The sequence below is a fragment of the Neolamprologus multifasciatus genome, chromosome 3 (genome assembly GCF_963576455.1).
Source record: "Neolamprologus multifasciatus chromosome 3, fNeoMul1.2, whole genome shotgun sequence".
In the NCBI taxonomy this organism is placed as follows: domain Eukaryota; kingdom Metazoa; phylum Chordata; class Actinopteri; order Cichliformes; family Cichlidae; genus Neolamprologus; species Neolamprologus multifasciatus.
This window is the reverse complement of record NC_140441.1, coordinates 22646694-22670026: the sequence shown is the minus strand read 5'-3', so window position 1 is coordinate 22670026 and position 23333 is coordinate 22646694. Positions and strand designations below refer to the sequence as shown.

The 23333-nt window shown below is 40.8% G+C and overlaps 1 protein-coding gene and 2 long non-coding RNA genes across 3 annotated transcripts in view; 1 reads left to right on the top strand and 2 right to left on the bottom strand.

Moving 5' to 3' along the window:
- LOC146522036 (uncharacterized) overlaps window positions 1-23333 on the top strand; it is a 196608-nt gene that overhangs the window by 125513 nt on the left and 47762 nt on the right. The gene's annotated exons all lie outside the window — the stretch shown is intronic.
- On the bottom strand, window positions 6326-8216 carry LOC146522040 (syncytin-A-like). Its single transcript, XM_085153802.1, has one exon. The coding sequence runs from the start codon at window positions 8090-8092 to the stop codon at window positions 7049-7051; it is 1044 nt and encodes a 347-aa protein (XP_085009928.1). The 5' UTR covers window positions 8093-8216; the 3' UTR covers window positions 6326-7048.
- Window positions 13888-15962, bottom strand: LOC146522039 (uncharacterized). The gene is made up of 2 exons (XR_014873072.1): window positions 15632-15962; window positions 13888-15540 (listed from the first exon to the last, which is right to left on the bottom strand). It is a non-coding gene; the product is annotated as an uncharacterized LOC146522039 (long non-coding RNA).

The window sequence follows — 23333 nt, the reverse complement described above, 5'->3', positions numbered from 1 at the left end:
TACGCTCAATTAGCGTTTTTAGCTAGCAGCTACAATAAGCATAAAAGTTACCTTACGGCTATCATTTGTTAACATGACGCTTGTTCTTATACATGTTATACATTTATTACCAACCTGAGAGTTTATCCGCTGGTCATTCGACATGACGAATGACTTCTGAAGTCTTAATTCAGCTCAAGATGCTGTAGATTCCCGTCAGTAACACTTTCGCTCCGCTAGTAAAACGTAGTTCTATTAATCTGCGGTTGAACCGGAACTGGATGTAAGTTCCAAAAAACTGAATTTTGGAACTGAAATTGAATTGTAGAACTGAAACTGAATGGTGAGAAGTGAAACTGAAATTATTTGAGAGCTTTTTAAAGGATAAAATGCAAATCAATTCATTTTCAAAATATAAAATTCAATTTCAATTTAGTGATGATCATTTTCAAACCATAAATTCAATTTCAAATTAGACTAATTCAAATTCAGTTTTCAAAAGCATTTATTCAAGTTACCATTCAGATTCAATCTGAGCAATTCAAATTCAAATTTAACTTATTCAAATTCAGTTTCTGATGGCACAGATTTCTGCCCATATTGTTAATCCAATTGCTAATCCAACTGCTAATCCACATGTTTTATTTTATTTTTATTTTATTTTATTGTTTCAGACATGGTACAGCAGAAATTAATTTCCCATACACAAGCTTCCTTTCAATTAAAGTAACACTGTTTCCATGCATGAAAAGGAGCAGGAAGAAGAATAAATTCTTATGTTAATCCCTGAGCGAACAGGAAAGGGAAATGGATTTTGAATTTTTTTTTTTTAAATTGAGCCCATGGAGAGCATGTAAATTGAAAAAAGGAGTGGGCCAGGAATAGAGCCCTAGGAGACCCCACAAAAAAGTGTGGTTCTTGGGATAATGTGTCTCTGAGTTAAACAGAAAAAGTTTGATTAGATAGATAGGATTTAAACCCTTCCAAAGCAATCCCTTTAACTCCAGCACATTGTTCCAGCCGAGAGATAAGTATCCAATGATCTACCGTATCAAAAACAGCACTGAGATGTAATAATATTAAAATAGCAGAATCTCCTGAGTCAGTAAAAGTTAAAAGATCATTAAAAACTTTTAAAAGAGCAGTTTCAGTGTTGTGGTGCATTGTAAAACCAGACTGAAATACTTCCCCAATGTTGTGTTTATCTTAGGAGGTCCGGAGCTGCAGAAGGACAATTTCCTGTCCCTCTTCCTATTGAAAAAACAAAAGTTGTATCCAAGATGGCCAACTTCTAAATGGCCACCATGGTCACCACCCATTTAAGGAGTTTGCCCCCTCACATATATTAATGTGCTGCAAACAGGACTTTAATATTACCAACCATTCCCATTTTATTATGGTGTATCCATATAAATGGCCCACCCTGTACTATGCATACTCACAATGAAGTGTTTTTATAGTGGAGTCACTGTGTTAAGCATTTAACCTGTATGTTCAAATCACATGACCCATATATTTAGGTCATATATATCTCCCAGTATATTGATGAAAAATTTGTGCCACTTGTTGTATGAACACATGTTGATTAATACTGTTTGATAGTGTTATGGCCTACTGTGACTAGTCCAACAAAGGTTTCTTACTGATCCTCATTGTTACATTTTCAAAGGGTTAATTGAAGTTGGCAGCTGCATTTAACTGTACAGCAGAAGCACGCAGTGGTTTGAGACGGCTGTGCAGCAGGAGCATGCAGCTGTGTTTAATGGGACTGCTTCATGGCGTGTGCCGCCCTTCAACTGGCTGTACAACAGAGGCAGAGTTGTTTGGATGGCTGCGAAACAAGTTCTTTTCTGGGGCTATAAGCAAAAAAATATGAGACCCCTCAAATAGCTATAAGATAAAAGCATAAGCACCTCGAACGGCTATAAGGAAAAAACATAGGGCTCCTTAAGCTGCCACAAGATAAAAGCATCCAGTTATGCGAACGACTGTAAGGTAAAAGCAGACGGCTCTGTGAATGAATAAAGCCAGAAGCCTACAGCCTTTCAATATTTCCTTAAGCAAAACAAACCTGGCCTCTGTAGGGCAGGCACCTGAAGTTCTGGCTCTCGCCTCAGACACCAAGAAGGCAATGGAAGAACTCTTACTCAGCATGGATAGCAGCTTATGTCCAGCATGCATGCCCAACAAAAGTGTCACATGAATTAACTCATTAACTGCTTTTCTCTAGACTTTCAGACTCACTTTGGCTATAAAGCTGACAAAGGGACCCTATGTAGTGATGGATGAGAGATTGGTCTGCAAGAAGTTATGGTGTAGGGTCGTGTATATCATAAGTGGAAGATGAAGAGAGAAAAACAGAGGATGAGTGGATACTTAAAAACGGGAGAGGGGATGCCTGTCCCTATATAAGATGAGTCCGCTCACTCTCTTCTTTCTGTTGCTTCTTTCCTGTCTGTCTTTTGTGTGTGTTTGTACATTAAGGCTCTACACCCCGGGGTTGCTTCGCTTTTTCGTTTGCTTGTTTTCTATGTGTTATTTCTGTTTGTAAATGTACTGTTCTGCTGCTCATATGAAAATGTTTAATGAACTCTGTTCTAAGAATTCTACTCTTTTCCAGACAATCATTATGAGTGATTTGATTGTAATTGGATCTTAAAAACTGGACCTCCACAGCATTGGTTGGATAAGGTTATCACATTGGCTTCAAAATTTGCGACCCGGCACTTCTCTCCCACTTTGTGTCTGTCGTGCCACTGTGTTTAGTCTCATCTTTCTTCCCCTGTTCCTCTGCATGTGTCTCTTAATAACTGTAAAAAAATAAAGTTGGCTACTTCGCGGATTTCACCTACCGCGGGTTATTTTTAGAACGTAACTCCTGCGATAAACGAGGGACCACTATATTATTAATAATAGAGTCTGGGACATTTAATTGATTAACATCAACATTATTATGCACTGTTATTTTTGTTCAAGGAGAGCAAAAAAATATAAAACTCTCTCTCAGCTTGTTCGTTGCCAAAAATGGCAACTTTTGTGTATGTTCACAAAATGCTGTAAAATGTATATTTATTAAAACATTTATCTACTTTTACTGACTTGACTCTTTAAATTAGCAGCAGCCCTTTTAATCAAAAAAACAAAATTTTATCTACATTCTTTTTTTTACACTTTAAATGCCAGTTAGGCTATATGTTACCAGTAACTTTTCAGATAAAAGGTGATAAAGTCCTAATGGTTTCATAAATCTTCCTATTTTTTTTTTTTCATCTGAGCATCGGGGACAAGGCTGTCTTGCAATTGTTGAGGTTCACTAGTGTGCGCCCCATTTCTTCCAGGATCACTCTTCATTTGTAGGTTTTAGTGGACTCCTAGTACTGTGAAGTGATTTTCATGGGACAAAGGCTTGTATTCCAAGATCTGGGAGATTGTAGAAATGAGCAGTAATGCCCATCTTACCATCTTTCCAGAAATATAAGTGATCTGGAAGCTGTTAGGCTTACTTACAGCAGCAGCACTTTCTGCACCTGCATAAACTCCAGGACACATTTACTAACAGTGTTTGTTGCTGTATGTGCTGCAGCTTTGAATTTTCTTTGACTATAACGATATTTTTGCTATGGTTTCTTGTTATGAAATCTACAAGAGATAAAGTGTTTTTAGCATGTGCTTCAAAGCTAAGTTTGACTGGGAAACTCAAAGCTCAATAGTCTGTATCAACAAAAATTCACTGCAGCCTGTGTAATATTTGATGCGTCATAATTTATTCCAGTCTATCTTGCAAATACACACACAACTATTAGATCCTTAAGATCAAACCTGTGTCACTCTTTTGGTCCACTGCAGTGTAGTCAGGATAGAGCCCAGAGGGTTAATGCATAAATGTATAAAAATATTATTGATTACAGGGTAATACATTAATGTTAATAGCAACTGTAAGCCTTTTACTTTGAAGTTACAAGTATAAACAATGCTGTTACATTTACATTTACATTTTTTACTATAAGTATGGACATGGAAACAAGTGAACAACATTTTATAATAAGTTTACTTGGAATTCTGTACACTTAAAAAAAAAACAACCAACAACGCATAAAAAACACAAACAAACAGCCAGTGCCTTCATCTGTCCATTAAATGTCAAACATCGCATTGACCCGTAGTCCCTGCTCCCAGCCTTGAAGTTTTTTTTTTTTGTAAGAAGACTAAGACCACAGTGAGGGCATTTCATTTTCATGGACTTTCCACAAGCCACAGTTTCTTTCAGCACGGAGGGTAAAGCACATGAATGTTCTATCAAAGACTCAGAAAATGGTTTAGATGCTGGAGACAAGACATCGAGAGAGAGATGGGGCTCCACAAAGAGTGCAGCAGGAGAGAGGCGGGGCTCCACGGAGAGTGCAGCGGGGAGCTGTCCTGAATGCTGACATGACAATAATTGCCTTGCCATATCCCCACACTGTATGATTGTCATGTTACAGACAGGGCAGTGAAAGTGCACCAGCATATCATTTCGTCTGTAAGAGAGAGAAAAAAAGAAAAACAACAACATGTAATTTAAATGCAGTTGTATAGAATGCAATCAGTTTAACTAACAATCAGATTGTACATATTAACAAAAATATCCAAGCCATCCTCAATAATGAAAACAAAATGGTGTGAATCACAAGAGCTGTCAAGAAATGTGGTGAACAGGAAAAAAAATATTTAATGAAAACACACTTTTTTCTCTTGCTGATTAATGCGCTGAGCTGTACCATGTGAAAAGCAACTTTTAAGTCAACAAAGAGACTGCAGAAGTGCTGAAAAGAAGTGCATATTTATAACTTTAACTATGAGGTATATTTAATACCAACATACCTTTAAAGGCAAAGCATTTTTAATGTGTCCATTTATATGCTCCTCAATCTTTGCCCTGACAGGGCTGAGAGTGGGGCACAGAGGGCAGTGAAACAGCCAACACGTGGTGCATTCCTGCAATTCTGGCTTGGAGGCAGAATTCCAAATTGATATGTGCATCTAAAACAGAGAGAAAAACAGATAAACACCATATTCACATTTAAGTTCAGGTTTTAGCAGAAATAACACATTACAGTTAGAATGTAATAGATTTGGGAAGAAAATTCTTTACAAAAACATAATTTACAAGACACTTTTATTTGTGACATACGTATCTATTGACATATAACAGACAATTTAACAAAGGCTAACTAAAATCTGGGCAATAAAAAAGCAGAACAGAATGTAATAGAGAATGTTAGTATTTATAAATATATAAACCACTTTTTGATGAACTTTATTCGTCTTTCATTCCACCTGCAAAAACATTGTAAAGTGCAATATGGAACAATGTGCATTGATGTTACAGATAGTGAAAAGTAGTTCAACAACAAGCAAAAATCAAATACGTTTGAAACTGACCACTAAATGCTAACCAGAGGTGTCAAAAGTACACACATTCCTTACTAAAATTTAGATACCTCGGGGGTATGACCGTTGTTGTAACGCTAACAAAGTGCCAATGTAATCAGTGTAAGCAAACTAGATGATTTCTAAAATTATATAATTATTAACGGCAAATTTATACATGAAAGACTGTGCCAACCTTTACGATCCACTTGCAAGGTTTCCACAGTCGATTGAGGCGACATTTGTTGTGATTTGGCGCTATATAAATAAAATTGAATTGAATTGAATTGAATTGATCCATGCAGGAACGTATTTCCACCTACTGTGGAGGTCACGTGTTTCCGGTTACTGTGGAGGTCACGTGTTTCCGGTTACTGTGGAGGTCCCAATATGGCGCTCCCCAGTGGCTGCAGCCAGACCCTTCTCCTTAGGTCTGCGGCTCTGTGTTTTCTGTTTTATTTTGACAGTCTTGCGCCCCGTGTTCATTGTGTTCAGTTTTGCTTCCTTCTGTATCGTCACACCTAATTTGTACCATCTGTTTACTACAATAAGCTCAAGATCAGGGACGGTTCTAGACAGGCATATATAGGGGGCAGACAGAAATGTAAAAGGGGCAAATGGTGACAACAGTGGCGGGAAAGGGGTGGGGTGGTGGTGGTGGTGATAGTGGGGTGCTCTGGATAACTGTTTTTGCCATGTAATTGGATTGCAGTTTGTCAAGCCTCTACCCTAAGACCTGGCCAACTTAGCTTTTAAGGTCCCCTGACAGTGGCGGTCCTAGCCTGTTTGGCGCCCTGGGCGAACACTCCCTCTTTTCTCTTTTTTCTAAACTTAGCACCTGATGGCTTTGAACTATTCTTGTTCATCTTCCATTGGTTTTAATTTTGCACTCCAGTATGAACACCCATCCCCCCGAGGATTACCACAACATAACCTGATAGGTTTGTAGCATAAACCTATTCGCTGGAACGTTAAGGACAACTTGCTACACAGCAAAAAGCAAGACACAAGTCACCAAAGTTCTTTGTGTTACTCATGCATGAGGGAGACCTGCCTGGAGCCAAGTGTCGTTCCACCACTTGACCTCCGTCAGACTCTCAGCCAGGTTCCCCATAGCACTCCTTTTATTGTGGTTACATGAATATGCATAGGGTCATTAACATATAACATCTTACATAGGTATACATGTGAACAAAGAATACTGTGTGTGTGTGTGTGTGGGGGGGGGTGGGGGGTGGGGGGGGGTCAGAGTGTGACCCCATAAATGACTTCCCTAAACCTACTGGTCTGGAAAGTCCAGCAGTTCATGTAAACAAAAGGCACTTAGACTAAAACAGATATAGCTACGTTTATCCTACCATAAAACAATAAAAGAAGGTACGACCTCTTCCCATGCTCCCAGGATGTAGGTGTGGATTCCAGAACACTCTGGAATGCACACCAAGCCTTTGCAGCCTGCTAAAGATCACACATCCTATCACTACACAATTGATTATACATCTCTAAGCATATATGGTTAAATATTTCCTAATACAAATGACAATAATAAAATCTAAACCCATCATCACCACCCTGTATTGTCATTTTTTAAGGCTATATGGCGTATATATATATCTTCAGCTCTACACCACTTGTCAACATTTTCAGTGCAGGCTTCATTTCATACACACATATTAGCCTTAACATCCATGTCACTCTGCTGTAACAGTATGTAATTGGTAAAGGTGTTAGCAATCATTTTATTCACCATCGATCTTACACATGGCAAAATGCAACCTGTAAACAAGCAAAGCAACGCCAATAATGTAAGAATGGGAGTCAAAAACTTTAAGAACAAATTCCACCATGGTCCAGATGTCAACCAGGCTATCCAGCCTTGTGACGGGTCTCCTCCTGATGTGTGGTCCGCCACATATTTCTGCAGAGCAGTTAAGTTCTGCAGCGCCTCATAGATGTCTCCTCCAGTCGTATATCCATCCAGGATAAACGTACAACACGTCTCTCCAATCAGCTTACACACTCCTCCTTGTGATGCTGTTATCAAGTCCAGGGTCAGCCTGTTCTGCAGTACCATCGTTCTGATGGCCTTTTGCTCCTCCGCTAAGACTGTTCCCAGAGTCTTAGTGAGATTAATGTGTCGCAGTAAGGCATACCGGTTGATCTCCACATGATCCCGCACCTCTGCAACTCTGATGTTTGGGATCAGACTTTGGAAGAATTTAGCTCCTCCACTCCAAATGCGGAATTCTCGCGGCACTCCAGTGTCTACTGTCACTCCAAAAGAGTTTGGTGAGGCTATATCCACCTCACGCTTCCGTTGGTTGCTAGGGTGATGTTCAACTCTGTCCATGAAGAAGACATGATCCGATAATTTCACCAAGGCACACAATCCTCCCCATCCCTCAGGGAGTGATAGATAGGCTTTATGTCCACACAGGAAATACCAATCAGCCAAAACTCTTGTTCCTTTACTGCTCGGCACCGTCCTTGCACATCCTGTCCACTTCTGACTTTTTGCTTTTACTGGTATTCTGTAAGCCAGGTTGAACTTGCATTCAGTCCTCCTTAATGTCAAGTTCTCAGCACACTTTGCACTGGTCAAGCATTTCATACACCTGCTCTCATTCTCTGGAGGGCAGTAGGTGTATATGTATCCACATAAGCGAAGTGGCAGCTCCCCCACTGACAGTGATCCATTGTTCATCACACACAACGGCAGTTGAGCTGTGTTCAGCTTGTTCAGCAATATTATGTCTGGCAGTGGGTCTGACACTTGAGGCCAGGCCAATAAGTCAGTTTGCCCAGAACAATTCACGTTTAGAAGTGGCGACTTACTCCAGGTGATGTTCAGAGGTGTACTATAGTTGGCCTTGGACCAGAGGACTCTGTTGCCAGGATGAGTTGCTAAGCCCAACAGACACCAACTCCTGTCCTCTGGTATGCTGTACGGCCACAGTCCAGATGTTGTGGGATTATGATATTATTTTATGCCATGTTAGACCCCTAATTAAAGATTGTGAATTATTATGTAGTTTTAGTTTGCATTATGCTCCTGAATTAGAAGAAGGTGATAACTATTACATTTGGTAAACTGATTTGCATTATATTAGACTGTTGATTTATTGTGAATGAATGATATTGTTTTGTGATGCATTATACTGCTGAGTTATAAGAAAATATTGTTCACAGAAAGTCATCGTCTCATTTGTCTGATTAGAAGAGAACAGAGCATACTGCCCCATCTCAGCAGGAGCAGATAAACAGGGAGCCAAGGTTGTAGCTTAGGCGCTGTGTGAGAAAGAATGTGAATGTTTAGGCTTTTATGATTAGGTGGGGGCCACTAGAGGCTATAAGAGTTTGATCAAGGCTCCACCATTTTGAGATCTGATGCTGTCTGTGTATGGTGTCCATCTCCCACGCGTGTGTTCATTAAATCATCGTTTGACTTGACCCGGCCGGACCAGTGTTGTTATTTTGGTTTTCCTCTTGTATCCATTCCCAATATTTGAATCCGTAACAGTTTTGGGGGCTCGTCCTGTGGTATTGGGATGGAAGTTTTGGAGGCTTGGACGGTCCGAGGTGGTCAGACGGGCAGACATTATCCGGCAATCGAACTGAGTGGACAGGCGCCTTTATAAAAGAGGTAGGCACAGGCCTGTTGATTTTATCCGAAGTGTGCTGAATTGGACGATGAAATTAAATGTCTATTCAGTAAAAGTTGCCGGTGGGTGTCTGTTTTGATTTTGAAGAAAAATCTCATGAGTGTTGAAATTTGAAGTAAGGTTACAAGTAAAAATACTGAGTTAGAGTCTCAGGTAAAGGTAATAATACTGGGTTAGAGTCCCAAGGTAAAGGAAAATAATACTGAGTTAGAGTCTCAGGTAGTTGGATAGGGAATTGGTCATTTTGTGAGTTAGAGTCTCCATTGGTCTAAAGATTGCATCTGTGTTGGTCATTTTGCGAGTTAGAGTCTCCAATGTCCATAACGTTGCATCTGCCTCAGTCATACTCTTGTTTTTTGGGTGTTGTCTGTTGTTTAAAAGTATTATAAATTTTGTTAGAACGGTGGTTAGAGTCCACTAAGAGGCGCATAGCCCGGAGGTTACGCTCCCTCCTGGCCGCGGACGCGCGACCTTGACCTGTCGGCGAACAGGGTTAGTTCAGTGGGCTTGACTGTGGGGTACAGGGCATCCTGGAACAAGCTAGGAGTTAGAGTCTCCTTATCTGCGCTTTTTTGGGCACTGTAAATTGACGTAGGGACTTTAGAGATGAGGCCAGATACAGTTCGAGTCTGATACTGGTTAATTGATTACAAAAAAGTTGGACTTTCTTCGGTTGGACCCGTTATCTTAAATTTGTCAAAATTGTGTAGGCGCTAAAACTTTCAGGCCTGAGAGTGATTGTAAATATAAGACGTCTTTGTAATATAATAGAGAGTTGAGTGTGAAACGAGGCTGTGTGTGATGACAGTGCGCTGCAGCGCTGCAAGCTATTTTTAGATAGTGTGTGAACATGCAAATGAGGTGGTTGCTGTGAAGCCCACAGAGGACTTCCTGTTTAGCGTGTTATTGAGTTATATAAATATGATTTGCAAACAATGATACATGCCTGTAATTAAAACGCTGATTTTGCTGATTACAATATTACAAATAAAGTTTTAAATCACTACGGTGAATGTTTAATGTTTGGCTGGGTTTTGATATGGGAGAGACGGCTTCGCAGCTGCTGGGGGTAAGTGACCGGAAACTTGCATGCCCATAAAAGGCAACTGCCTGACTGTGTGAACTATGCACCAAGAGAGAGAGTAAAATCTAGGTAGATGAATTAAATGGATGTTGTAAGAAAAATAGTAAATGAATGTTTTAGTCTCTTAATACAGGTGGATTTCTCTCAACCTGGAAACCTGAGTACAGCAGCAAAAGGATAGATTAACAAAATTGGGACGACACACAGGCCAAGCTCTGGCTCAAAATTTTACAGGTTGACCTCTCACTTTGTCCCCACCCGAAAAAGAAGCTTAAACGACATCTTCTCCTCCAGTTATCGGCCACCATCACTGGAAATTTTCAGGCAAGTTTTTCACTGAATTGTTTTTGGCACCATGTGTCCTTGAATCTCACAAGCAAGCTCTAATTCCTGGCTGAAGACATGGAATGCTGTTATTTAAGGTGGGAAATCAAAATTTGGGAAACAAAATTAAAAACACATACAATTGGAGAAATGCCTTGCTTGAGAAAAAAAGAAAAAAAAAAAAAAAAAGTTAAAATAACCCACCCACAAACGCACATACACGCAATGAAGAAACAGCTTACATTCATGAACACGTGAAAATTTTCAAGCAAGGTTAAAGCAGCGAAACTTAACATACACCTGATGTTAAATGATAAAGTCTATCCACTACTAACAAATAAACTCTCTGGGTTGCAGGACAACAACTTGACTTCAAAAAGACAGACACTGGTAAATCACAAACCAGTGATGAAACAACAAATTTAGTGGTTAAAAGAGTCAAATTGTGACATGTTTTCTTCTGATTGAGTAATATAAGTGATTATTGAATGAAATAAAATTCCTTTTTTGAATTATTAAACATGATCTTAAGAATTTTAACGTGTACCTGTGTTGTCCTGTCAACTTGGTGGGTTATGAGTTGATTATATAGTGAGAAAAAACAAAAAAAAGGGGGGGAGAAGGCTGACACAGGGCCTGGCCCCTCTCTGAATAACATAGCCAAAACAACATTATTTTCAAACAACATCATTTTCCTGTTCGTCTGTTTTTGTTTTGTTTTTGTTTTTTCTCTTTATGCTTAATTACAGGCTGCTTTGTCGGCCCTGAAAGCCGAGGCTGACCTGGACTCCTGCTCTCCCCTCTACCATCTTTGCTCTCCCTTCTACCATCTTTGATGTGACCCTGACCAAATGCTACAGCAGCTGGACTCACAACAACAGCCTGAGAATGTCAACAGTGCTGCAGGAAAGCGATCTCATGCAGCGGAGACGGAGAACGTTAAATCCAAGGCCCGTTTCACTACACGGGGGAGATTTCCAGACAGCTTCAGCTGACAGAGCTGTGAGGAGACGCCTATTAAGCCCGGATGAAAAGTGAGGCCGAGCAAAAGAATGCTGACCTTAACAACTCTGCATTAAAACTGTGCAGGAAAAGTGATGGACCAACACGGAGGATCGGGCAGCAAAAAGGGCGTGCCAGAGACACGAGGAGTAACTGAGGTCAGAAGGCACCTCAGATTGGACAAAAGCAGCAGAAGAACATAAGCTGAAGGCACAGGTGTCGGGGCTCAGTCAAGAGCTGACCTCTGAGAAGAGCCGAACAGCAGAGCTGCAGAAGGCCGTGGAGCAAAGCAAGGAAAACATCAATAAACTTCAATCTGACGTGTACGGAAAAGACTCTGAGGTTTCTGTCCTCAGTAAGAGCTCAAGACATCAGAGCAGAAACTGAGCATGCCTCAGGAGGAGCTGGCTGCTAATCGAACCTATCAGTCAGGCTTGGAGTCCCAGATACAGGACTTAAAATCAGGCCGGAGCTTGCTGGAGCAGGAGGTTGTCAAACCTGACGAGAAGCTCCAACACCAGGAGCAAACCCTGAAGGAGATGCAGAAGCAAAAAGGGTCAAGTTAAGGAGGAGCTGGACAAGGAGAAGATGCAGGACACTGGAGAAAAGGACTGCCTCAATTGGGGCCAGAACCAGTATGGAGAGAACTTTGGGCAGCAGCACCAATGGACCCAAACAAACTGAAAAGGAGGAGAGCAGGACCCCAGAGCACGCTTCAGGCCATGGTTTACCCAGAACACCAGAACAGGAAAGTGATGACCACAAACACACACACACAAATACACACATCTACATACACTGACTCAGAATCAAGAGAAACACACATATGAACACATATGCATTCGTTGATTGACTGAGAAATGACACACACACACACGCACACAAATCGAAATGCTGATTCAATTCACTGAGAAGTGATCCACACACACACACACACACACACATATACATGTTTGTACAATGAAGAGTGATACACACCCGCTGATGCAATGAAGAATGCTTTACTAACAAATGCTATGCTGATACGCAAAATGCTGCACACAAACGTCCAAATACAGAATTTGTTACAACAACAAGAAGCCATTGATTGTTAATTGGTTTAATGCATTCCATGTCACCCAGAGGGCATTTGTGTAGATTTAGGGGACAGGGTCTAAAGCAGTTTGGTTATGAAAACAATGTCTGTGAGTGATGTCTGTTTATGGCTCAAGGCCTCAACTGAATTGTTTACTGTGCTTCACACAGCCTGATAAGGAGCAGTGGTACAGAGTGAAAAAGATGAATTAATGGTGTGAGCCTTACTTCGGAGCACCACATTTTTGTGATTGAGATTTAATTGAAGGAGCAACACACTAAAAAAAAAAATAATAATAATAAAAATAATAACAATAATAAAATATAAAATAAAAAGAAGAAAAGGGGGCCAGCCCTTGGATTTACGTAAGCATCCCACGTGTATTTAACACAATTGCCTCAGGCTTTAAAGATTTGTATAAAATTCAACAGGAAATCATAGCTTCCCTGTATTTCCTACATTGTTGGCATGCTGGTGAGTGCTGTTGCTCCACAGTAAGACGGTCCTGGGTGCAAGTCCACAGTCTGGTTAATTTGTAGTGGTTTCTCTCTGGGTATTCTGGTTTCCTGCCACAGTGAAAAGTCATGCAGCTGTTAGAGTTAGGTTAATTGATGATTCTAAATTATCTGTGAATGTAAGTGTAAATGTTTGTTTGTTTCTAGGTGATAGACTGGTGACCGGTTCGGGGTGCACCCTGCCTCGTAACCTATCACTTTAGAGTTATTTCCCAGCCCTCGTGCAATTAGGATAAAGATAGGAGGATGGTAGTTGTTGTAGACCCATTCAATTTTTATGGTAACCAGAATTTAGACTTTGTTGAACCGTAGGCAATATGAAGACAACATGTAGTATTTAAGGGACCAACTAGAATTTGGATAAAAGTTATTGAATAGTGTTGAAATAAAATGACAGAATTGTGAAGGATTAAAATATTCCAGGAGCTCAACTTACTCCATCTGAACATGTTTTAATCGTATAATATGAACTCAAAATACACAGGTTAACTGAAAATGAAAAGGTTGTGTTGATTTAACTCAGTTGTTTAAGTTTCTACCAAAGCAAAACATTTGTGTGCAACTAGTGTCCACTATTGAATCAAATAAGTCCAACATGTTTTTGTTAGTGCAAAAGAAGTTACGGTACCTGTATGCCTACACAATATTGTCCCTGGACAGAGAAAAACTTTCTGGTGAAGTTTTGGTTGATTTTGGGTTTTGCTTAACACTAGGTTGATTTTATCAGTGAGGTTTGGATTGTTTTCTTTCTCTAAGAGAGAGAAAGATGGTTTTATGCTTGGACATGTTTGTAACGGGCCCCAGTATTTGTTATTATATGAGTATTTTATTGGTTACGTTTGTCTTTGCTTTTGTCACAGTGCACTGAAATAAGAACATCTGAGAGGAGTGATCCACCGGTGGTGATATTTTGGTATTTTGTGAGTTCCTGATTTAACAAATCAGCTCTTTAATCCAGGCCTGAGAGATTGAACTTTAAAGCGCTATAAAACATGATTACTAGAAACAGTCGCAAAGTATTTTTCTCCATAATTATAATGGGCTGTGGAGAAATTCACTTATATGGGACATTGATCACATGAGAAGTCCTGAGCCTAAAAGGATTGCAGCGAGTCAATCCAGTCCAAAAAACAAGGAACCGTTTTTCCTTTAAAATGATGACGTCATCTTGCTGGTGATGGAGCCTCGAATAGGTTGCGTGTGAGACTCCATTATCAGCAATATCTGGTATGAATGTGTGTGAATGTATGCATGTGACTGGACTGTGATGGACTGACGACTAAAAGTTTTAACTGACTTGATACTGAGACAAAAACGATACCGACTTTAGGATTAGTACATGTCTACAAACAATTCACCCAGCTTGTAAAAGAAGGGTGGATGTTTTGTCTCGCTTTGTTTTGTTTTTGCAGGAGTAGGAGGACAGAGGCTAAAGGGGGAGGCTGTAGCTTCACATGAGTGTGAACTGCAGACTTAACCCTTTGGTTGCTAATTTTGAGCTAGTGATGTTTCCATTAAGAAAATTGGGTTTTATTAGCTGTGTTTCGATTAATGCATCACATTATATTGTTGGGAATGTTAAATGCTAAAGTGAAGAGAAGCTTTGATTTCTCTCAAGACTGAACATGTTATTATTAACCATAGCAGGCCACTGTAAAAAAAGCCAATTAATTTTGATAGATAAAGACAAAAACTCTATTGATGTCTATGAATAACAGGGGAATGATAGACTTGTCACATTCAAAATAGAGATATGTAATGACAAACCTTGGTCCACGTCATTTAGGTTCTCCATTGAAATAGTCAATAATTTAGAAAAGTAAGATAGAACCGACAGGGGCATGTGGTGCTGCACAAGAACAAGAGCAAAATAAAGAAAAATTATTGTTTAGCTTTGATAAATTAAAATTAAAATGTACCATTACACTCAGAGGATCAATATGAAATTCAATATATGCTAATTTTGTATGAAGTACGTGACTGATAACTGTTCTGTCCTGAGCTTTTGTTTTTACAGCGCCCACTTGACCACACCAACAGTTTCTCGCCACCAAAAGCGGGTACTTGCAAAGAATAGGGAGGAATATCATCAGAAGTGGGAAAGGTAAGCCCCGATGGGGGTGATAATGTAACACACCCAAAGAAAGATTTTAGGTCTGACCAACCGTCTCAGTCGTGGGCAAAACGATGACAGTCAATAAAATTCTAAAAGATAATTTAGTGACAAAAAATATCAAGAGATAAAAGATAAAACAGTCCAGTGTCCCATTCATGAATCAAATAAAAACACACAGTCCCAAGGCCAGAGCCAGCTATGCCACACGGCCAGTGGCACTCCACATGTTGCCTTTAACAGGGGTAGAAGTTGTCCTTGGAGACCCACTACCCTGCAAGCATATAGCCAGTGATCACTCCAACCTGTGCAACTATGCTGCCTTTAGGCTGTGGCATATAATAGGCCCTGGCCTGCACAGAGAGACAAAATGACACCTTCAGTATAAAATTCATAGCGCAAAACCCATCCATCCCAAACATATCAGATTATCACATTACATACATGCACAGAGAGACAAAATGACACAGCAGTGTTTGTAGTGTGGGCTATAAGTAGACCAGTGTATCAGTGCAATCAAGTACACCTGCCTCTAATTAGTCCAACCCCATTCCAGCCATTGGCTAACGAAAAATGCGACACACGCACAAAAAACCACTCCCAACCCAGTGCAACTTCACACAATGATATGGAGCTGAATTAACACAGGCACACTAGTCTACCATGTTACAATAACACCATTAATTTCACGTATGGTCAAATTCTTAAAACTTGACCCCAAACATGAAAAATTCTTCAAACATTTAGAGACAGAGTGGAGTTTTAGATAAACATAATGCAGCAAACCACATAAGGATGGACCATTGGAATTCATAAAATGGTGAAATAACACGCAGGAAAAATGTTGATCATGTTGATTATGTTTATTCCAGTGTGCAGAGATTGGCTAATCTGACCAGGAAATGTTATAAAATGGATTGTCGGAACAGTCAGCGTTAAAGTCACATTTGACAGTCTAGACTAAGATGGCGTTGGACATCTTCAGGGCGGAAAAGGGTTGGTGTGACCAAAGTGTGGTTTGGCTTGTTGTATGTATATTTCATAATGATACAGCTCTGGATGGACCAGTTACCAGGGCATGGAAGGAGGACAGACTCATTAAATGAGGAGAAGGAATTTTCTGGGATTGGAGATCCTGTGGGTGAGTGGTTGACTAAAAGCATGCATAAAATAAAAGCTATTTTTTGTTATTGATTGGTAAATAGATTGATAATTGGCCACATTCACAGTTGTATTGACTTGTTGTGGACGTAGTCTACTTCATGTTTAAGCACTCTAATTAACAGATTGAAAATAGTGACATTAAAGGAAGAATATGCAGCACCACCCTGTCAAATGCCAGTGCCGGTGGGGCTCAGTGATGAATCAGGTGAGCTTCATGGCTGAATCAAAACATAGATGCCCCTGCTGTGGTCAGTAAGGGATAAAAAGGGTGTGTTTTACTGTTATTTTAGCATCAACATTATTGTTACATCAGAATCATATAACAAGCATTGCATTGAACATTTATTGAAGTTATTGACATATTAACATTTGTATTACAGTGATTGTTATAACCCCATGTTAATCTTCTATCTACAGGTGTCAAAAGTAGTCAACAAGTTTATGTTGAAGTGAAGTTCATAATAATACAGGTTTTGTTTGTAGACAATTGTGAAGACGCAGGCTCTGGGCGGAGCCCGGAGTTGAACATGACAATTAAATTGATTTCATTCCCTAACACAGAATAACAAGATTGGAGCAACGACACGGGACAGGAGAAAGTCTGATACTTTCTAAGATATGAGGTCACTAACCTTTTCTTTTAATTTTCTAGCTTCATTGAATGGACACATGTTAGAATTAGAAATGGCTAATTTGTTTATGTCTTTTATTAGAATGAGTGGTTTTAATCATTTTTATACATATCTTGCAAATGTGCTTATAATGAGTTGGCACTCGGTTTTTTGAAGGTCATAAGCTTCGTTCGGCGATAGTCCGGACTGATAAAGTGTAGGAAATGCCTTGAGTGCAGCGGGCTAAATGCAAACACGCTTACACACATACACTAAATTAGGATAAGTCCTTGGGACATTCTGAATATTCTAAACAAATTCTGAATCACCAAAAGATCAGTAGACAACAACATTAGATTGTTAGAGCTAGGAAGAGAGGTGTTTTGGTTTTCTGTCTCTTACAGAGAAAGGAACAGACACCAGACGAGGTCACAGATATACGAGGATCCTTGGCAGCAGAGACAGTTACGGTGACTGCGGAAACATCAACTGGGTTCAAGTGTCATGGCATTTTGGGCTCCAGTTAGTCACCTAAAAAGGATGGATCCCATAAACACAGCAATAATCATGAAGGGGTTGACGGAAATCCAGGAACACCACACCAACGACGTTCGAGAGGCTGTTGGTCATAAGGAGAACACCTTTCTGTTCCTTTTCCTGGGGAACACAGCTGTGACCCCAGAATACACAGATCATTGTTTGAAATCGGGGCAGAATAATCCCCTGATCTGTGCAACGACTGAAGGGTTGTCTAACCCCTGATGTTGAAGGAAACAAGAGCAGTGGATCACCCGACTGGAAGACACTGGTGCCTACAGCCATAAAATAAAGGTTAAAAGCTCCTCGGACAGAGGTTCTAGTCTGAGTACGTTTGGAGGGTATAAGGTGGCACCGAAATAAAGCTGTGGGAGAACTGGAGAGTGATGGGAGTATCATCTGTATCTACTGTTGTTGTTGTAGTAAAAGTTTTTCTTGCATCTGAACTGCGCAAACACAGAGGTCATCTCACATATGGTTCACCCAACAGGGGGACAAAAGGGCCTAAGGAGTAAGGAGAAATGAACCCGGCAACACTGGATTGCAGGGTGTAAGTGAGCTCTTTAAGTCTAAAGAGCTCATCAGGGGGAATTGTGGGATTATGATATTATTTTATGCCATGTTAGACCCCTAATTAAAGATTGTGAATTATTATGTAGTTTTAGTTTGCATTATGCTCCTGAATTAGAAGAAGGTGATAACTATTACATTTGGTAAACTGATTTGCATTATATTAGACTGTTGATTTATTGTGAATGAATGATATTGTTTTGTGATGCATTATACTGCTGAGTTATAAGAAAATATTGTTCACAGAAAGTCATCGTCTCATTTGTCTGATTAGAAGAGAACAGAGCATACTGCCCCATCTCAGCAGGAGCAGATAAACAGGGAGCCAAGGTTGTAGCTTAGGCGCTGTGTGAGAAAGAATGTGAATGTTTAGGCTTTTATGATTAGGTGGGGGCCACTAGAGGCTATAAGAGTTTGATCAAGGCTCCACCATTTTGAGATCTGATGCTGTCTGTGTATGGTGTCCATCTCCCACGCGTGTGTTCATTAAATCATCGTTTGACTTGACCCGGCCGGACCAGTGTTGTTATTTTGGTTTTCCTCTTGTATCCATTCCCAATATTTGAATCCGTAACAATGTATATGCGGCATATGAGCACACACATAGCAGTCCGTCCTATTGTTCAAGTGAGCAGTTGTATTCATAAACTGCCACCAAAAGTTTGTAGAATAGCCATGAGGGTATTGGGTGTGGTTTCCTTGGACATACAGGGTCTCCACAGCTGACCATGATGACATCAAAGCCATTGCACTCAGCAGGGTAGACAACACTTTACCAGCCATTCTGATGAGTACCTGTGGCTCAGTTGGTTTCTTCACCGGATTGAGACGAAGGGCCCTGGAGGCTTCCCCCCCCCCCCCCCCCCCTTTGTACCTGGTCTTCCTGCCACTTACTCCGAGCTGGCCTGGATGTGTGTCACCTTCTTGCAGTGGCTTTGGTGTATCCAGGTGGGTCGTTCTGCGATCTTCACAGCTGTTGGTGTTGTCAGCAGAGCCTGGTACGGTCCGTCCCACCGTGGCTTCGACCAGCACTTCCTCTTTATGACTTTTATCAGCACCCAGTCCCCTGGCTTCAGACGTTCTTCCTGTACAGAACAGAATCATCTGGCAGATCATTTGCACTCATGACTTCTTTGCTTTTAAGCATTTTAATCATCCAGTCTGCTAGTGTGTTTTCTTCTTCTGCTTTATCATTATCATTACAAAACACTGGAACTCTAAATGGCCTGCCATATATTATTTCAAAAGGCGTTAGGCCATTATCAGTTGGCGTGATTCTCATATACATTTTCACTAGCTTAATGCAGTCTACCCATGTTCTGCCCGTTTCCTCCATTGTTTTCCTGAGTCTCAGCTTTACTGTGCCATTAGTCCTTTCAACCAGCCCTGCACTTTTGGGTGGTATGAGCAGTGGTTTTTCAGCGTTATCCCCAGATGTTGTGACATTTTCTTGATTACCTCATTCACAAAATGAGGACCATTGTCACTGTAAATAGTTTGGAGGATCCCATGCTCTGGGATCACTATTTTGCATATCGCTTTAGCCACTGAAATAGCATGTGCTTTCTTAGTGGGGACAACTTCTACCCACTTTGAGAACGGGCACACAATTACCAGGCAGTACCTGTAGGTGTTACAGTTAGACAACTCAATGAAATCCATATGGATTACTTCAAATGGGTAGCTGGGTCTGGGAAACCTTCCTCTTTTAGGTCTGAGGTTCCCCTGAGCATTATGTTTGCAACATATTAAACATGCTTTACAAAAATGTTTTGAATAAGCATTGAATCCCAGTGTGAAAAACTGCCGTTCGACTGCTTCTAACATGCCGGCTGTTGAGACATGGCAAAGCCCATGGCTCAAAATTGCAGCAGTCCTATATAAGTTTTTAGGCAATATGGGTTTATCACAAAGATAGTAGACATCACCTCGCAGGCTTGCTCCTTTAGTGAGCCACAGCTGCTTCTCAGCTGGAGGTGAGTGTGACTGCATGTCTGCTAACACATCATGTGTGATGGGCATAGTTTGCTCCTGAGACACCAGAATATGAACCCCATGTGTTCCAAGGGCCGCTTCCTTTGCAATTTTATCTGCAAAGGCATTGCCAAGTACAATGGGGTCAGTGCCACGTGTGTGTGCTGCACATTTACAAACCGCAACTTTACTAGGCAGTAAGACTGCTTTCAACAGCGCCTGCAAAAGTTTTGCATGCTCCACAGGTTTCCCTGTTGATGTTGTCATGCCTCGTCGCGACCACTGAGCGGCAAAGAAATGAAGTGTGGCGTATGCATACTGACTATCTGTATATATAGTCACTGCCTGCCGCTCAGCTGCTTTGCAGGCTTCCGTCAGAGCCAGCTGCTTTGCAGGCTTCCGTCAGAGCCACTATCTCAGCTGCTTGGGCAGACATGGAATGTGATAACTGCCCAGCACGGATGACCTGCACATCATCCACAACAGCAAAGCCCGTTTTAGTCTTTCCCTCTGCTGTTTTAAAACTGAAACCATCAACAAACCAAACCTTGCCCTCAGTGAGTGGTATGTCCGTTAAATCACTTCTAGGTTTACACTGTGTTTCTACATGCTCACTACACACATGTGGTGTACCCTCCTCTTCTGTGGGCAACAGTGTAGAGGGATTCAAAGTTGTACACGCTTAATAGTTATGTGTGGCTGGGAGAGCAACAGTGACATTAAAGACAAGTGTCTTGCAGGTGACAAGAATGTCATTTTAGTCTGCAGCAATAAAACATCCACCTCATGTGGAACTAGCAGGGTCAAAGGGTGAAACAAAACAATTTCACCAGAACACTTTACGGCTTCAGCGGCTGCACACACACATCGCACACAGTGAGGTAAGGCACAAGCCACTGGATCCAGCCTCTTAGAATAATAAGCTACTGGCTTCATTCCACCTCCACAATTTTGTGCTAACATGGATGTCATAAAATGCCCTTTACAGTCAACAGTTTGAACAAAAGGCTTGTTATAATCTGGAAGTCCTAGAACCGATGCTCCTGTCAGCATCTGTTTCAGCATGCACAGAGCTTGCTCCCCCTCAGGGGTCCAACTTAAACTTTCTGACATAGCCAAAGGTTTACTGTACATCATATCTAATAATGGCTGACAGAAATTTAGCAACCCTAGGAATTGCATCATGTGTTTCTTTGTCACTGGCCTAGGTGCTGCCAAGATAGCTGTTTTCCTCTCTGGGTGTATGCTCTTCCCTGCTGCACTAAGCAGATGTCCTAAAAATTTCACTTCTGTCTTCACCCACTGTAGCTTTGAAAGTGAGGCCTTGTTACCTGTCTCAGCTAAGTGAGTCAGCAATGCCAATGATATGTCTTTACAGTTCTTCTCTGAATTGGATGCAATTAAAATGTCATCGACATATACCAACATCTGTGAATGTGATGGAATCACAAAATCAGACAGACAATTTGTATTATTTTGTGTGAAAATTGTAGGACTGTCACAAAAACCTTGCGGCAATCTGGTGTATGTGTATTTTTTGCCTTGATACGTGAAACCAAACCAGCCTTGTGAATTCTCATGTACTGGTATGGAAAAGAAAGCATTACTTAAATCTACCACAGTGAAGTGTGTCTTGTCTGGCTTAAGCTGATTTAACAAGGTGTGGGGGTCGGGGACGCATGGAGCTATACTCTCCACTGCCTGATTTACAGCTCTTAAATCTTGAATCATGCGCCACGACTGTGAATCAGCCTTTCTAACTGGGAAGATGGGTGTGTTACATACTGCTTGTGGAGCTTCAACTAGTATCCCTGCTTTAATCATATCCTCTATTACTGGTTTAATGCCTTGCACTGGATCAGGCTTCAAGGGATATTGTTTCACTCTTGGCCTAAAAGACGTTTTGGGCTTTATTACTACTGGACTCGCTGTCGTTATTAACCCCACATCAGTCTTCCCAGTAGACCAGAGCTTCTCTGGGACCTGTTTAAGCTCCGGGTGATCTTTGACATCTACAACATATCATTCTGCTGTGTCATTCTCACTCCCCTTTAAATGTGTCTGTGGTGTAGTATGTGTCACCCATCCCAGCTTTTTACGAAAGATGCTGTGCTGCACGTCTGTCTCCCAACCCCCTCCAGCTTGCTGCCACATTCCAACACTCTCCCCCTGTCTCACCAAAGATGTTAAGTCTGTCCACTCAGTCGTGCCACTCTTTGTCAGTGAAATATGTGGTGTCTGCGCTGTAAAAAGTTGTTGTGCAGCTTCAGAAAGGATCACACTACATCCAGCCATAATTTCACCATCAGTATATATTGCCTTTATGGTGATTCTCTGTGGCCCTAATTTCAGCACTTTATCTGTGTAGGCCTGTGATGTAGCGTGACATAAGCAGCATGGAAGGTGATAGGAAGACAGCATCTGCAGACTGTTCAAGTTTCTTTTAAGTATTCTTTATTTTCTGGCGTCGCCTTTCAACAATTATTTCACAAAAACATAAGAACCTCTCAGTCAAAATTTCACCTGCTTTATATAGAATTCTACTCACACCTGGATCTCATTAACCTCCACCATTGGGAAAACAGGGTAGACTAAATAACACAGTCTAGTCCAAAGAAACAGGAATAAAATCATTTTTCCACTTAACAAACTCATTCACCCAATTAAACAGTTTGAAAAGTCAATCTCTTCACTTACTCTGACTCATGGGGTTATTTTAAATAAAATAAACAATTTTACACAAAAGAAACACCCCTTCATTTGGTTACACCCAATTGACATGATCAGTGACATCATATCCTATAAAATCAGGAAGTACTGGGGCGGCCATTCCCACATACCTGTTTTACACATAGGACCTGTCCAGAGGAACACACAATGGTAAGTATAACCAAACTACATAAACAAATGAAAGATTCAAATCAATTAATGATGAAGTGACATTTAGCTTTAAGTACATTTGCACAGATGAAATGAATATAACCAATGCTACCACAAACAGACCCGGGATAGTATGTAGAGCCAAGGTTACATGTGCTGTGTTTACATTAAAGCATTATGATAGACTATAGGATAACAGAACACAGAATAACAATATACACAAGTGACAAATGGCAAATGACTTCTCTCCTAGCCACTTTGTCACATCCCCCCCCCCCCCCCCCCCTTAAGTCTGTTACTCTTCATAGGAACGGGAAAGGAAGTCTGCCACAACATTCTTTTTCCCTGCTCTATACTGAATCTTAAAACAATATGGCTGCAGTGAAAGATACCACCTTGTGATTCTTGCGTTGGTGTCTCTCATTCTGCTCATC

Bases quoted from the DNA above. Each gene is read 5' to 3' on its own strand.
- LOC146522040 (XM_085153802.1), bottom strand. From the start codon at position 8,092: ATGAACAATGGATCACTGTCAGTGGGGGAGCTGCCACTTCGCTTATGT.